We start from the raw sequence: 15902 nt of genomic DNA, 5'->3' as shown, positions 1-15902 counted from the left end.
AAACCCAACTTACTTGTTCTCTCAGTTCCTGTAGCCCTTGCCTTGCCCTTGGGGTGGTCCCAGAGGCACCATTCGTAACTGCCAGGATCCCACAGAGCAGTTCAAAAACCACTAGTAGTCTAGGACATCCTGATATGAATTTTATCAGAGAAAAATAACTTACCCCCCTCTTCTTCCATCCTTTATTTATTCATCTTTCTCTTTTGGGGACACATAGGGCTGTATGACAAATGTTCTTATACCTCGCGTGACCGAGGATGGGTCGTGGGCATTCACCCCGTCAGTGACCAAGGCAACAGAGACCCACGCTACTTTTTCTCCTTGAAGACAGACCGGGCCCGTCAAGTGACCACCATCCATGCCCACCGCAGCTACCTCCCAGGCCAGTGGGTACACCTAGCTGCCACCTACGATGGGAGGCTGATGAAGCTCTATGTGAATGGTGCCCAAGTGGCAACCTCTGGGGAGCAAGTGGGTGGCATATTCAGCGTGCTGACCCAGAAATGTAAAGTGCTCATGTTGGGGGGCAGTGCCCTGGATCACAACTACAGGGGCTACATCGAGCACTTCAGTCTGTGGAAGGTGGCAAGGACTCAGCGGGAGATACTGTCAGACATGGAAGTCCATGGCCTCCACACTCCTCTACCTCAGCTCCTCCTCCAGGAGAACTGGGACACTGTGAAGCGCACCTGGTCCCCCATGAAGGATGGCAACAGCCCCCGAGTGGAATTCAGCAATGCCCCCAGTTTCCTCCTGGACACGAATTTGGAGCCCCCTCTGTGTGGGCAGACATTGTGTGACAACACAGAGGTCATGGCGAGCTACAACCAGCTCCCAAGTTTCCGCCAGCCCAAGGTGGTGCGCTACCGTGTGGTCAACCTCTACGACGACAGCGGTGAGAACCCGACGGTGAGCCGCGAGCAGGTTGACTTCCAGCACCGGCAGCTGGCCGAGTCCTTCAAACACTACAACATCTCCTGGGAGCTAGAGGTGCTGGAGGTGAGCAACTCGTCCCTGCGTCACCGCCTCATCCTGGCCAACTGTGACATCAGCAAGATCGGAGATGAGAATTGCGACCCTGAGTGCAACCACACGCTGACTGGACATGACGGTGGGGACTGCCGCCACCTGCGCCACCCCACCTTCATGAAGAAGCAGCAGAACGGTGTGTGTGACATGGACTGCAACTATGAACGCTTCAACTTTGATTCCGGAGAGTGCTGTGACCCCGAAATCACCGATGTCACTAAGACTTGCTTTGATCCTGACTCTCCACACAGGTAAGACCCTGCTGGGCAGAAGGTGCCCAGTTGAGAGCTGAACTTGGTGTCTTCCATTTTATAGATAAGGCACGTGAGGCCCATAGGGGTTAGAGGAACTTTCCAGTTCACACAGCAGCTTTATGATCTAGGAGAGTCTATTACTCAAGTCATCCTGGGGATCATCAGCAAGCACAGTTCATTACAAAAATATTTACTGAGTGCCCATGGTGGGATACAAAGGATGACTTGGAACCCTGTCTTCACAAAGAGCTCTGAGTGTAAATTGGGTGACATAAGCTGAATACAAATTACTACTCCATTGTACGTAGTAGAGTAGCTGAGAGTTGCACTGTCTAATACTGTAGACTCTAGCCATATGTGACTATTTAAATTTAAATCAGTTTTGAGTTGCACTAATGACATTTCAAGTACTCAGTAGCTACATGGGGTTCGTGGCCACCATACTAAACAGAGCAATGTGGAACATTTCCATCGTTGTAGAAAGCTCTGTTGGGCATGCCGGTAGAGCTGGGGTCAGCTGTGGTCAGACGTCCTGGGTTCAGATCTCAGCTCTGCTACATGCTCACTTTGTGACCCCTCAGAAGCTGTTTCTTCATCCGTAAAATGGGAATAATAATGGTATCTACTTTGTCGAGCTGCTCTGAGGACTACCTGAGAGAGGACACACACAGTGCAGTCTCCATGGCAGTGCCTAGCACATAATTAACTCTCAGTAAGTATAGTTGTCATTACTTGCCTAATGAAAGGTCGTGTGGTGTGTCTAGGGAGTGCCATGGGAGATCAAAGCAAAAAAGTTGACTAGCAGCTTTATCAGGGGAGGCTTCTTTGAGAGAGGTGGCATTTGAGCAAGATCTGCAAGTACAGGTATAAGTTGAGATATAATAGAACAAGTCTAGAGATCTAATGAACAACGAGATAATAGAACAGGTATAATAGAATAAGTCTAGAGTTCTTACATACAGCCTGGAGACTATGGGTAATAAAATTGTGTTGCATTTGGGATTCACGCTAAATGAGTTGATTTTAGCTGCACTTGCCACAAAAACAAGAACACAATGGGTAACTGTGAGATGATGGATATGTTCATTTGTTTCACTATAGTAACCTTTTTACGGTTGATATGTATCCCCTAACAACATGGTGTATTCCTTAATATACACAATAAAATTTATTTAGAAAAGAATAGGTATAATTTGGACATTAGAAATTGGGTTGTGGGAGAAGGGGGGATACTCCAGACAGAGACAAGTTCTCATATTCTGCTGGAATATGAGAGAAAGGGAGGCCGTGTGCCTCGCTTAGCCTCTGCCAATGGCTGTCAACTATAACCAGTAATCCCGAAGTAGAACCCAGAGGTGAATCTGAGGGCGACCTGTATTAGATGTGGGACCTGAAGTAACTAGTTTCAAGCCAGAGAGACAGTCAACATCCACTTTCCTGTTTTTCCCAGAATCATGCTTAACTTTTCCATTCTGCCCAACACACAGGACCCTGGACTGCTGATGGCTCGAGCACATTTGCCAACCTCTGCAGGTTTTCTGCTGACTTTTCTCTTTATGTCTCTCTCAAAAGAGCAAGGGCCTCCTGTGCACAGACAAAATACCTATGTGCAAAGGAATGACGATGCTGGCAGCAAGTCAGAAAGCACGTCAGCTCAGCCTCTTGGCACCAGGAGGGCCCTTGGACTCTCACCTTGGCTCTGACACACGAGCAGCCCATGTGAGAAGAAGCCTTGGTGTGTGGCCAGTCCCTTCCAGGTCACAATGCACTGTCATCTCTGATCTCATTTGGATCTTGCCAGAACTTGGCAAGGGGGACAAGAAAGGGGTTAACGTTTGCATTTGACTGAAAAGGAAATAGAGGGAGCTTAGAGAGTAAAGTGACTTAGCCAAGTTAACGGGTCAGGAAAGTCATTAGGCTAGATAACAATCCAAGTCTTCTGTGATCAGTGTAGTGTGTGCTGCACTGAGCTAGACTCCCAGGAGCCATCTATGTGCCAGGGCAGAGTGGGCATGGGGGAGAATGGGCATAGCTGGAAATCATTCATTCATTTGTACATCCATTCATTTGCTCATTCATTCATTCAAGCAACCTGCCACGTGCCAGGAAGGTGGGTTCCCTTAGCCTTATCTTTCTGAAGGAAATCCAGGATTCGGAAAGATAAGCCCGCCTTGCTAATAAATGGGTAGCATGGGTTCTAGCCTAGGTCTACTGACTCTGAAGCTCCCACTAAAGGGGAGGAACAATGAGAGGCAGAATTAAAGGACAGGGGTGATGGGCAGAGTGGCTTTACTGAAGCCTTGGGAGAAAATTGATGAGTGTCATTAGGTTAAAACTAAGGGCAGGTGGCCTTTGCAGAGCACCATACTGGTGTGGAGGGGCCATGGGGCTCGAGGTTCCAGATCCTTTACAATCAGCAGACTGTGCTGGCAGGCTCCAGAGGCCTCCTCTTTTCTAAATCACAGGACTGAATGCCCAGAATGTTTGTGAGTGGCCATGTGCCAGCACTGTGACCACTCACGCCAGGGCCTGTTTGTTCGCTGTCTGGGAAAGCTGTGTGCCCTGGGTGAGCCCCACCAAGCTCTGGGTCATCTCCTGATGAGGTTGGGGGTTACTGGGTTCTGGCAGAATCAGCTCCACTGTGTGCAGAGGGAAACCTGTGGAAGATTGCAGCGAGACATTTGCTTTGTGTCTTTAAACAAAAAAGAGACGATGAAAGGGAGGGAGAGATGGGGGGAAGAGGGGAAGGTGGGAAGGAAAGAAGAAAGGGAAGGAGGAAAGGAGGAAGTGAGGGAGAGAAGCTGTAACAGAAGCAATGAAAATTAGGTTGACATTATCGCTGATTTTAAATAAAGAACTGAACTTAATTCTTATCCCGGGTTCTTATTCTCTCTCTCTCTCTCTCTCTCTCTCTCTCTCTCTCTCTCTCTCTCTCTCTCTCTACCTCTATCTCTTTCTTTCTTGATGGGTAAAGACAATACTTAAATCTCTATTTCTCAGTCTACAGAGAAAGGGCAGTTTTGTTTTTTTCTATATGTTGCAAAATGCTTTTGTAACAGGGAACAAAAATGAATTGATATAAAAACAAAATAGCTCAAGAATGGTGCAACAGCGGCAGGGTTCTCTGAGAGTTTCCAAATGTGACTCTGTATTTTTGTACTCATTGTGCCAGGGACTAGTAAAACAGTCTGTGGGCTGCCTTCTTTGAGTAGCTATGATTAAAATTCACCATCTAACAGTTTCTGTTGCAATTCCCTCGAGACAGGTAAGATCCACCAGTAATGCAGCTGGGGAGATTGACAGACTCTATCAGAGAAGTATCATTTAAAAAAAAACACACACACTTAAACTCTATTTTTTATCTAATGGTTCTTGGGCCCATTGGCCCATGTTCTCAGGATTGCATGTGCTATAGGAAAGCAATGAGTCCCAGCAGAGGGGTTGCAGAAGACAGCAAAATGGTGTCAATTGTCAGACTTGGAGACATCTACATAGATTGTTGAGTCTACCCCTTTATCTCCCATAGAAGAAAACTGAGGCCGAAGCTCACAGTCCATTGGTGTTGAAGTTTTGGAGGGGGGGGGTTCAGATTTCTGACCCCTGGTTGTCTGCCATGACTGTTTCGCAGGACTGTCTTGATGTTCTTGTCAGCCACAGATACCTGTCACCTCCTGTTCTATCATCACTGTCTTTTTCCTGACTCTCCTGAGAGCTCGGGACTGTGAAGTGCTGAACGAGTGAGTTTGAAAGAGAATTAGATAACAGCATTGGGTTTCCATGAGCCACTTTAGAACTCTCTGAGCATATTGGCAGTAGAGGCAAGGACGAGGACAGCCAGCTGAGGATGTTGAAGCAGGGGACTGGGCAGTGAGAGTCCTGGAGGAGAGAACACCCTCACAGGCCCATGACCACAGGGTCATGACACATACACTCCAAGTCTCCTAAGGCCTGTCCTGTGGAAAAGGTAGCAGAATTATCCTGTATGGCTTCCAAGCCATGGCTGGGACCACGGTGTTGCAATTACAGGAGGCAGCTTCCAGCCTGATCAAGTAACAGATGATGTCATCTCCAGTCAGAATGGTCCCTTGGAGGATGCTTCTCTGCAGGTGATGGGCTCCCAGTCACCTGAGGCATGCAGGTTGACACCAGTAGCCAAGCACAGGGAGGCTGTAGCTGGGATTACAGTGCTGGTAGAGAAGGTAGCCTTGATGGTCTTGGGGTTGAACATTGCATGGCCCAACTTTTTGCTGATGTCTAATTCCATGTCATTTTAGGAAAGCAAATGTTGTCTGTTTCTCTTCTCTTTAACAGACATTTATTGGCCATATCCACCCCTGCCAGCCTCTGTTGTTCACTGGGGGGAGGGAAGTTGCAATGGGTTGGACATGTTTCCTACCACTGGGGGAGTTTCCACTCTACTGGGAGAGTCATATACAAACATAAGAAACTCTGTCTGTGGATTTAGAGACATATGGTGGAACAGACCTAAAAAGCAGAGACTTAATCTGACTAGGCAAAACAAGGCAAATCAGCCAGAGAGGGCATGGTCTGAGTAGGCATCCAGGCGCAGGCAGCCCAGGGAGAGGTACAGATGCAGACCGCATCATTTGGGGTCCCAGCAGGAAACAGACAGCACATTCAAACAGAATAATATCTGACTAGGCAAAACAAGGCAAATCAGCCAGAGAGGGCATGGTCTGAGTAGGCATCCAGGCTCAGGCAGCCCAGGGAGAGGTACAGATGCAGACCGCATCAGTTGGGGTCCCAGCAGGAAACAGACAGCACATTCAAACAGAATAATAATAGAGAGTAAAAGAAGGGGCTATTTTGAAAGAGAGGCTGTTTTCAAATTGTAGGCAGGGGTTAGGACACTCTGCAGGGCATAGCACTATTCTCCAGAGCCAGCAACCATAGGGAGCCATGTCCACACTTGGCCTGCAGGGGCAAGAGGGAGCAGCTCTGGAACCCAAAGAGAGTGGCTGTCTGGTGAGGTTTCCTGGAAGCAGACGTGGCTCTCAGCAGAGGGAAGCAGCCAACCTACAGCCTCCTGACCAGAAGGGAACCAGGAGAGTCAATTCCCCACTGTCATTCTCTGCCTTCTAGTCTCCTGCCGGTGCTTCCCATGTGGAGAACCAAACTGGAAGTCACAAGGCATAGGAGCCCGAAGAGCCCAGCGCCCCCAACAGCATACAGCTGGGTGGGGAGGGGTGGGAGTGGACCCGGAGGAGCCAACAGAGAACATCCAGACCTCAAGAAAGCCAGCCCCTGAAGAGGGGAGGTTCCGAGCGAGGACATGTGGGGGAATGGGGTGAGGAAGGCCATGGAGAATAAGGAGTCAATCAGTATGGCTGGGAAAGGTTTGGTTTATCTCATGGAAGACTTTAATGTCAGGCTTAATCTTCCCTTCCTCTCTCCTTTTCTCCCACCATCTGTTCCTTTTCTTCCTTCCTCTGTCCTTCTCTTTTTCTCTGAATAAATGTTCAATGCTCCATCTGTGCCTGCCTAGTCGCTGCTCTTCTGGACTCACCATCTAGTGGGTAAGACAAACCAGTAAGCAGGTAAACAGTGCGATTGTGATGTGAAGGAAGCTCCAGAAGGAGCAGTCTGTGTGAGCAGTAAAAGCCTTTCTATGAGACTGGCCAGTGAGAAAAGATATATTCCAGGTGAACCTTGGCCCTCTCTGCACGGTGGAGACAAGCCAGGTAGGCAGAACTTCATCTGAAGCCATTAGAGATGTCCGCAAACAAGTAGAATGCACTTCACAGGCCCTTTTATAAATGAAATAGAAAACCTGGGTATTAATAGAAAGTCCAAGTGTCAGGAAATTTGGGGCAGTTGACACTCTGGGCGTAACTACCTCACTACAAGAGGATATTGCAGCAAACCCACTGAACTCCTGTTTGGACCCCTCCAAACTGCAAGCTCTGGCACTGTCAGGTAAACTTCAACTTTTTCCATGAAATAACTATTCATATGGGACAAGATGGGTGGAAAAAGGAAACTTCCCCTACACACTGTTGTCTCGTAGGAAGACATTCCCTTTCTTATTATTTTTTCATTTTTATTTTTATTTTTGTCTTTTTTGTGACCAGTAAGGGGATTGCAACCCTCGGCTTGGTGATACCCGCACCACGCTCAGCCAGTGAACGCACCGGCCATCCCTATATAGGATCCGAACTCGCGGCGGGAGCGCCGCTGTACTCCTAGCGCCACACTCTCCTGAGTGCACCACGGGGTCGGCCCTTATTTTTATTTTTTTAATGCATAAGGGCATTCCCCTGGGGCCAGGTATTCTTTGTTTTTGTTTTTACCCAAGTTACCATTGCTGGAATTCTCACAAAAGGGGCTGCAGTAAGTCTTGAAGTCATTTCCTTGACCCCTCTCCTGGCAGCTATAGCCCTCTTCAGTCTCTTCTGCCTTTTTTCAGGGTCTGTTAAATGATTTATCCTCTCTCCATAGGATTTCCCACTTCTTTTCTGGGGTAATGTCACAGAACATTATCCCCAGGTAATGTTCACTCCCCAGGGTCCCCTTCTGAATCTGAAAATGCTCACTCCCCGGGTCCTTCTGAATCTGACAAGTTTGCATGGAATCAGAGATTCTTGGAGCTGAAAGGAGCAGTAGAGGGTCCAGCCCCCTCTTGCTGAAAATGAGGAGACCAAGCTCCCAAAGGAGGGTAGGCACTGACTCAGGCTGCACAGTGAGAGTGGGGTGGGGCTGAGACTCCAGCCCAGGCTCTCGTCTCCTAAGCCCTAGGCCATTTCAACACCACCCCCCACCCCTAACCACTACCACCACCACATTGACTGATATCTTAGAAACTGGCAGTTGGGTATTAAGAAAAGTTATATTTAATATGGTCATGTTCTTACTCATCACCCATATTTTGTTAAGACACCTTAGTATCCAGAGCAATGTGATAAAGGCTGTGAGGATCTAATATATAATCTCTGTCTTCAAGGAGCTTGCATGCTGTGGTTTAATGACATCCTCTTACAGTCACTCAAGAGATGGCAAGAAGACAGATGATTAATTTCCAAATGAACCACACAGACTATAAGGATCACATGAGCTCTGAGAAAGGCAGGATCACTGTGGTTTGGAGAAGCTGGGAAAGGTTTAATGGTGGAGAAGGGAAGCAATTAGGCTATTAACATGAGCATGCTTTGTAATGATAGGAAAGAGCTGCATAGGCCAGCCGGGCAGGTAGCATAATGGCAGTAAAGGTGTCAAGGTGGGCAGGTATTGGGAGGGTGCAAGAAAGAGGAACGTCTGGTTGGGACTTCATGCAAGTAGGTGCCACAGTTTGATTTGTTCTGCAGGTTGCAGACCTCAAAGAATCAGAATAAAAGAATTCAGGGGAGATAGATTCTAACCTTGGCTTGGCAATTTCTTAGCTATGTAATCTTGGGCAAGTCTCATAATCTCTCAGAGCCTATATTTCTCCATCTATTGAAAGGTAATAATAATAATATCTGACTGCCTAGACACACACGATTGCCATGGGGGTCACATAAAATAATATCCCACAAAGAGTTCTGGGAAGAGTTAACCAGCATGCAGATGAAAGGGAACATTGTTATTTTTTTCAGTAACTTTGTTCATTCTTTTCCAGTAATCATGTAAGATAAATTTCTTGGAATTTTATAATCACAATATCAGGGTTTATTTAACGTGACTAATATTCATTAAAGCAATAACAGGATTCAGGCCTGGTCTAGTGGAAAAATTATGCATGTTGGAGACTGACCAGAGTTTGAATCTTGGTTTCACTCTGTACTACTATCTGACCTTGGCATATTGCTCAATAATAGTCGCCAGCTTCTCACGTGTAAAAATTGGGTGACAACAGCTGTCCTGTGGCATGTCATGAAACTCCTAGCATAGTGCCTGGTGCATAGTAGGTGCTGGAAGAAAGTTCCCTCCCTTCTTACTTGTGCACATGGACACCATTTCCCCTGTGACAGCATTGCTTTATGAAGACTGCCTCCCTGCAGGCTCCTAAAAAGGGCCTGGATGGAACTCTAGTATATAAATTGAGAACATTTACCCAGATTACATTCATTTTAAAAATACTAAGTATTTTTTTCTTAGGACTGGCCACAGAATTGGTATTTTTATTTTTATTTTATTTTATTTTTTGTCCTTTTTGAGACCGGCCGCACCGTGCTCAGCCAGTGAGTGCACAGTGCACGGCCATCCCTATATAGGATCCGAACCCACGCTCTCCCGAGTGCGCCATGGGCTCGGCCCAGAATTGGTATTTTTAAATGAAGACTACCTAACTTATATCAAACTCATTGGCTTTGCGCACTAGTTTATCTTAAAAATGACCCAAATGTCTAACTATGTTAGAGGACATTTTTCGGCCTGAAACCATCCCAACCCATGTCGGGATTGGTCATAATGAGAGATTTCCCACTTTGGTTAAAGTTGCTAGATTTTTTCAACCACTTCCAGCCCTCATGCTGCTTGAATGTTGATACACAAACATACGTATCCAGGCATATTTGTTACGTTGTACATGTGATCTGATTCTCTCTGATTCAGTCTAGGTTTCCTTTGTGCTTTAGTTCTGAACAAAGTCCATCAGTGAATCTTGTACACGTGTCACTTTGGTCCTTGAGAGCAGAATACAGGGGTGAATGAAATTAAGAGAACAATTGCTTGTGGCCCCTAAAGATGACATTCATAAGGAGCTTAAAATAGTGACCACTGAAGAACAGTGGAAGATCAGTAAAGTCTAGCAAATAAATAAGAATACAAGTTGTGGGGACAGAACGTATTTCAATCAAGCCATTTAACAGTTCCATAATCTTATGCGAGTCTCTTTCTTGGTCAAAGTCTCAGTTGCCTCCTCTGTAAAATCAGGGATGAAAGTAACAATCAACTGCATTGGGTGGTTTAGAGGCTTCGATGAAATAGTACACGGTGAGCTCTTTAGAACAGTGCCTGGCACACAGTAAGCACCAAAAATAGCAGTCGTTTGCTGCTGCTGTTTGGGGATTTCCCTTCTCTGGGAAATCTTCTGACCTCTTACATGAATGTCCTGGAATTCCCAGCCCCCTCTCCATCCTGACCCTTTACTAGACTCTCAGGGCTACAGTAGGAGTCAAAGATGACCTAATCAATCACTCTACTACCAAGAGTCCTTTTATATTACCTCTCACAGGTTCCATTTTTAAAAGATTTTTTTTTATTCCTAAAGCCCTGCACATACCAAACACTAACATATTCATTTTCCCAAGCATAAGCAGCATGTCACACTAATTTTATGAATTTCCAACAAAAATCAAAGGCAAGTCTGAGGTTCCAGGTTGGGATTCACAGCATAGTGAGCAGAGAAGGAACTTTAAGCTGAGGGGTGCCCCTAATGTGCTTTGAACCATACCCAGCAAGTCACCTCCTGGCTGGGACTCTTGCCCCGGCATGCCTAATGTCTTCAAAATTCACAGTGAAATTTGGGACTCTTTGGGGGTACAGGCCAGGGAAGCTCCCCATGATGCCAGGATCTGACGTGCTCTCTCCCTCACCCCTTTCCTAGGTGTGTATCCCCATCTCCAGTTCCCTGAACAGATGGAAGCACTGGGTGCCCTTTCGAGGGCCTCAGCAGGAGGCAGTTGGGTTTTTTCCACCCTGGGTTTGGTGAACTCAGCACTCTCATTTTCCTGTCTCCATCCACTGGTGACACTAACCACTCATGACAGCCTCAGCACTTGGTCAGATGCCCTGGAAGGGCAGGATTGAACTGACAGACAGCTATATATTTGGTTTTAGGGAAATTTATTTTCTGATATTCATTACAGCTCAGACTGATCCTTCAAACTCACAACTGGGTTGTTTTCCACCTCCCGATATGGAAGCTCCACACCTCCACCCTCACTTTCTAGAAATGCAAAGCTAGTGTGTGAACAGCAGTGTGTTTTGCTCATGGGTTTGCATGCATGAGTGGAACAGGCTTCCATTTCCCCGTTTTTTGGAGGGGCATTTTCTTTCTCCTTTGCTACTCCTTTTTCTTTTTCATGTTTTATCGGTCTGGTAGTGAAGGGTGGAGGGCAGTGGGAGCGCTGTCTCCATTTCAAGCTTCTGATGTTTGATGTGCTCACCTCATTTTGTGAGTGTAGATAGCCAGACATAACTCCTAGTCTTAAGCATGGCTTCTGAGTACTGAACGACTTTTATGGCCACAGAGAGTAATGGTGACCATAACTCTGCAGTAGCATGGAGTATCTCAGAGTCTTACAGAGGGTGGAGGAGAGACAGAAGGAAGAGCTGTTTCCCATGAGGATCCATGGTAGAAAAACACAGTTTGCCTGTGGTTTGGCCAAGAGTGAGGTGGAAAGTGACTCTATTCTTCTGGTAACTTAGTGGCCAGCATGGAGTAAGTCACTTTCCTTCTCTTGGCTTCCAAGAGCTGTTTCCCATGAGGATCCATGGTAGAAAAACACAGTTTGCCTGTGGTTTGGCCAAGTGTGAGGTGGAAAGTGACTCTATTCTTCTGGTAACTTAGTGGCCAGCATGGAGTAAGTCACTTTCCTTCTCTTGGCTTCCAATTTTTCACCTGAAAAATGGGAGGATTTGAAGTCTGTTCCTGCTCAGACATTCCCAAATTAGAAATAGTAATCCTGATTCCAGGCTTGTGGGGGACTAGTGCTATAGTACAAATGGAGGGCTTGATATTTAAAGGCACAAATAAAGCCAGATCCTGGCACTGGAGGTACCCAAGAAAATAAGAGACAGCCCCTGCCATCAAAGGATTTACTAACCCCATATCTAATTGGGTACAATATGTTCAGTGCAGTAATAAGGAACAATTATGCTCTATGACAAGATGAAAAAAATTCTATTCACGTTATTCAAGTCCCAGCAGTGGCCTAGTGATGGTACCCTGTACTCGGGTGGTCTGCGTGTTTTATTTTCCCTCGGACCTCAAATGTGGCATCTTCTTTCCAAAATAAATTTGAATGTGATTCTACTTTTGACAGCCTGACATATGATGTCTTGCTTTCCATTATCATTTCTCCATACTTGAACTCTTTGATTGTCACAGAACCATCTGACAGCTGCCTCTGTCTTAACCCCAAGAGAGACTAAAATTTGGAGAAGTTACTAGACTTGTTCAGGGTCATCCAGAGAGATCTACATCTACTGTAGTGACTGTATTGTTCTACCTTTATATAAATTTGTTATTTGCCTAAGGTTAGGTGATTTGTATGGGGCCATGGTTCAGATTAAAATCCAGACATTGCCATATAGACACACATTGGTGATGATGTAATTCTTGACTTCTCCTTCCCAAAATTAATGTTTTAGTCCTTACATCATCTAGATGGCCTGCATTGCTAAAATCTAGAGCCAAACTACGCAGTCTTCTGAAATACCCACTGTACCTAAAACATGTGGCTGCTACAACTTATGAAATAGATGTGATTTGTCTTATACATAAGATGAACCACAGGGCTGCCAGTGAGCTGTGTATATTCTGCTTGGTGTGGTCAGTTGTATTATTTGTCAACTGTGGTTTTGATATTCCAAGAAGGAGGTGAAGTGGTGGGAAGAGAAAGCTGTGGGCCCTTGAACTGCGTGGTTCTGTTGTAAAAGCAATTGTTTGACTTGAGATAGTCACATTACTGTTGTGTTACTTTTGAACACAACACCACACTTCCGTTGTGGTCCCTTCTTACTTAGCAGGAGATCCCTCATGCCTTAATGGCTGTTCTGAAAATAAGTGAACTCTGAGTCTTTGAGGCTGTCACATCAGAGATTGTAGAACTGCAAGAAAAATATCTTAGGGAAGTGACTGTTCATTCAACAGTTTGTGTATATGTGTATATGTGTGTATGTGTGTGTGTGTGTGCTCCTACTATGTGCAGTCTAGGGGTACACATTAAACATTGCACAAGTCAGCTATGATTCTGTGCTCTTGGAATGTTTTGCAGAAAGATAGGTAGCTACTTGGGTAAGTGCTGTTATGGAGAAGTCCAAGGTGCTGAGAGAGCACAGGGAATGGCAACCTGACTCAGACACAGGGGGTAAGAGTCTCCTCTGGGCTGAGTCCTGATGGACGAGTCATGTTAACCGAGGGAGTGTAGGTGTGCTTGCTGGGAATCAGGTGTTCTGACATTTTACCTTATGGCCCAGCAGTCTCTAAAAGTCTTTTTCAAAAAGGCAAATGAGAAAAATAGCAGCTGTGTAGCTCCTAGTAAAATGCACTCACTTTAAAGTAATGTTCTTTATTCTGTGATTATTTTATTCTCTCTTTTAGTGTTATTTCTCATGTACCTTTTCTTTTATGATATGAGGTCCATCATACAGGGTGATTTTTATTTCTCTTTTGAATGCCTTATTTATTAATTAAATTACAAATCACTACTCATTTGAACCTCAATGTATTTTAGTAATCCAAATCCTCAAGAACCTCTCCTCTGGGTCACCCTGCCTCTCTGAATCAGTACCTCCTCTCCTCTAATCCAGATCCTCGGGTCCTCTATTCCACCCATCATCTGGTCTCATCATGGTCCTATCTGCAGAGAGTTGCAGGACAGTGACTTTCCTACAGGTTGACCTTCCAGGTGACTCAGCAGAGGGCACGACCCCAGGAGACCAAGATTTAGAGCAGTACTAAGGGGGACTTTGATGTGTAGCATCTGAGACTGATGAAAGAACAATACCACAAGAGACCAAATCAGAAACCAGACCCATCTTTTCAGCTTCTCTTACTCCCATCTCACTCAGCATGAAGTCTTTCCCTATGAATGAATGAATACCACTACTTCTTAGATATTCTTTTATCCACCCCTTTTCCTGCAAAACACTGTCCATCTCCACTTTCATCCCTTCTCTAGTGTTTCTTCCAAATTCCTCTAGAAATGTCTTTGGAAAACATAAACTGGATCATTTTATTCTCCTCCATAAAATCTTAGAGTCTGCTTAGAGCTTTTAGGAAATGTCCCGTTTTTCATAACCTGGTATACAAGCCCTTCCTACTGTAGTCCTATTGCTGTTCCCTCCTGCCTCATTTTGTGAAGTTCTTCACATGTTCCCAACTTTGAAACTATTTGCAAATGAGGACTTGCAGTGTCACACTCTTCTCATGCTCTTCCAGGCCTCTGGGCTTCTGGAGCTTCTGCCATTTTTCCTGTCTCCTACACTTGGTCCAATATTCAATGAAGGTTTATTCTTTATGTGAAAACCTCAATGGTATTTTACCCACCTTCAGCTGGGTAAGTGTCATTGCTGTGTGCTCCCATCACATTCAGCACCCCCTCTGTCACAGCACATATCATAAGAGAAAGTAAGAGACTAATGATCTGTAATATCCAACAGAATAGGTGTCCCACCTCTGACACCTATGAGTGGAGGGACCTCAGAAAAATGGGTCATCTTGCTGAGCCCTGATTTCTTTGACTACAAATTGGGGATAGTCACACTTAACACTTAAGGGTTTTTGTAAAGCTTCAAAGAGATAATATTAAAACGTACTTCAAAAATGCCAGTATGCCATAGACTCCCCCAAATGGTAGGTGTTAGTATTATCACATTATGTTGTAATCATCATAATGTCTCAATTCCATTATAAAACGTCTATTACTTTGGTAAAGACAATTGATTTTTCTTTTATATTTGAATGCCCACTTTCTAACTTGAAGCATGGTATGTTATAGAACAATAAATGTTAGTGAATGAAAGCAGAAAAGAATGAATGGGTGCTATGTGGGGAGGAATAAAATTTTGAAGGACAAAAGGACAGAATGTTGGCAGCTAGTAAGGCAGTCAGGGAGGGAGGAAAAAAAGGAGGTAATGAAACAATGATTTATTTAATAAATGATCATTTTTTCAATTTGTCTTTGGTGCTGTTACATTTTTCTTTTCTATGTGTCAAGATTCCATACAAAAGCTGTTATTTTGGAAACCAATCACTTAGGATTCCAAGAATGTAATAAACTTTCCAAGCATTTTTTTTTCCCTGTGTCTCCTTTTACAGACAAGAGAGGCAGATTTAAGCATTTCTGGTGATGAAACTATGCAGGAGAATAAAGTCCAGATTGTTAAGGCTCTTGGGATAAAGTGCAAAATTCATGTTTTAGAACTGGTCACATCTTGGAGAAAGCTTGTTATTTGGAACAAGGATATGGATGCAATAAACATTCTGAGGTTTATCTTGCTTTAATGACTTGCTTTGAGTGGCTTTGATCTTTATATTTGATAATCATTTTCAAATGGTCTAGTGTGTTTAGAACCTCCTTGAGAATGACAAACTGCGATCAGAATTTGGAAATGGGCAATGTTACAGGACTTGCTCTATGAGATGGAGAAATAAGGTGACTTTTCTGAGAAAGACAAATGCATTGGTCCAGTGATGGGAATCAGGGTTCATGGAAGGGAGACCCAACAGGTATTGAGAGCTAAAGCCAGGTTCTTCAAGCTCCTTGAGCGAGGCTAACAGAGAATTTTGCATCTTGACGTCTTTTCATGAATTGGATACTTTTCAAGGCATTTTCTTATGTATTACCTTTCTGAACTTTTATATCCCCCTTTCTAGGTTAAATTTCATAATTCTCACTTTAGAGATGAGGAAATTGATATCCAGAGAGACTGAGTTACTTGTCCAAGGTCACA

At 44.8% G+C, this 15902-nt stretch overlaps 1 protein-coding gene across 1 annotated transcript in view; it reads left to right on the top strand.

Moving 5' to 3' along the window:
- Positions 1-218: 218 nt before the first annotated feature.
- The window catches only part of PAPPA (pregnancy-associated plasma protein A, pappalysin 1), a gene marked incomplete at its 3' end in the record, with an annotated part of 155726 nt that continues 140042 nt past the window's right edge, over positions 219-15902 (top strand). The window contains exon 1 of the mRNA XM_008581790.1: positions 219-1280. Coding sequence (XP_008580012.1) covers positions 424-1280 — 857 coding nt within the window. The remainder of the gene's footprint in view (positions 1281-15902) is intronic.

Source organism: Galeopterus variegatus, unplaced genomic scaffold (genome assembly GCF_000696425.1).
Source record: "Galeopterus variegatus unplaced genomic scaffold, G_variegatus-3.0.2 Scaffold2462, whole genome shotgun sequence".
Lineage (NCBI taxonomy): Eukaryota > Metazoa > Chordata > Mammalia > Dermoptera > Cynocephalidae > Galeopterus > Galeopterus variegatus.
This window is presented reverse-complemented; position numbering and strand designations above follow the sequence as displayed.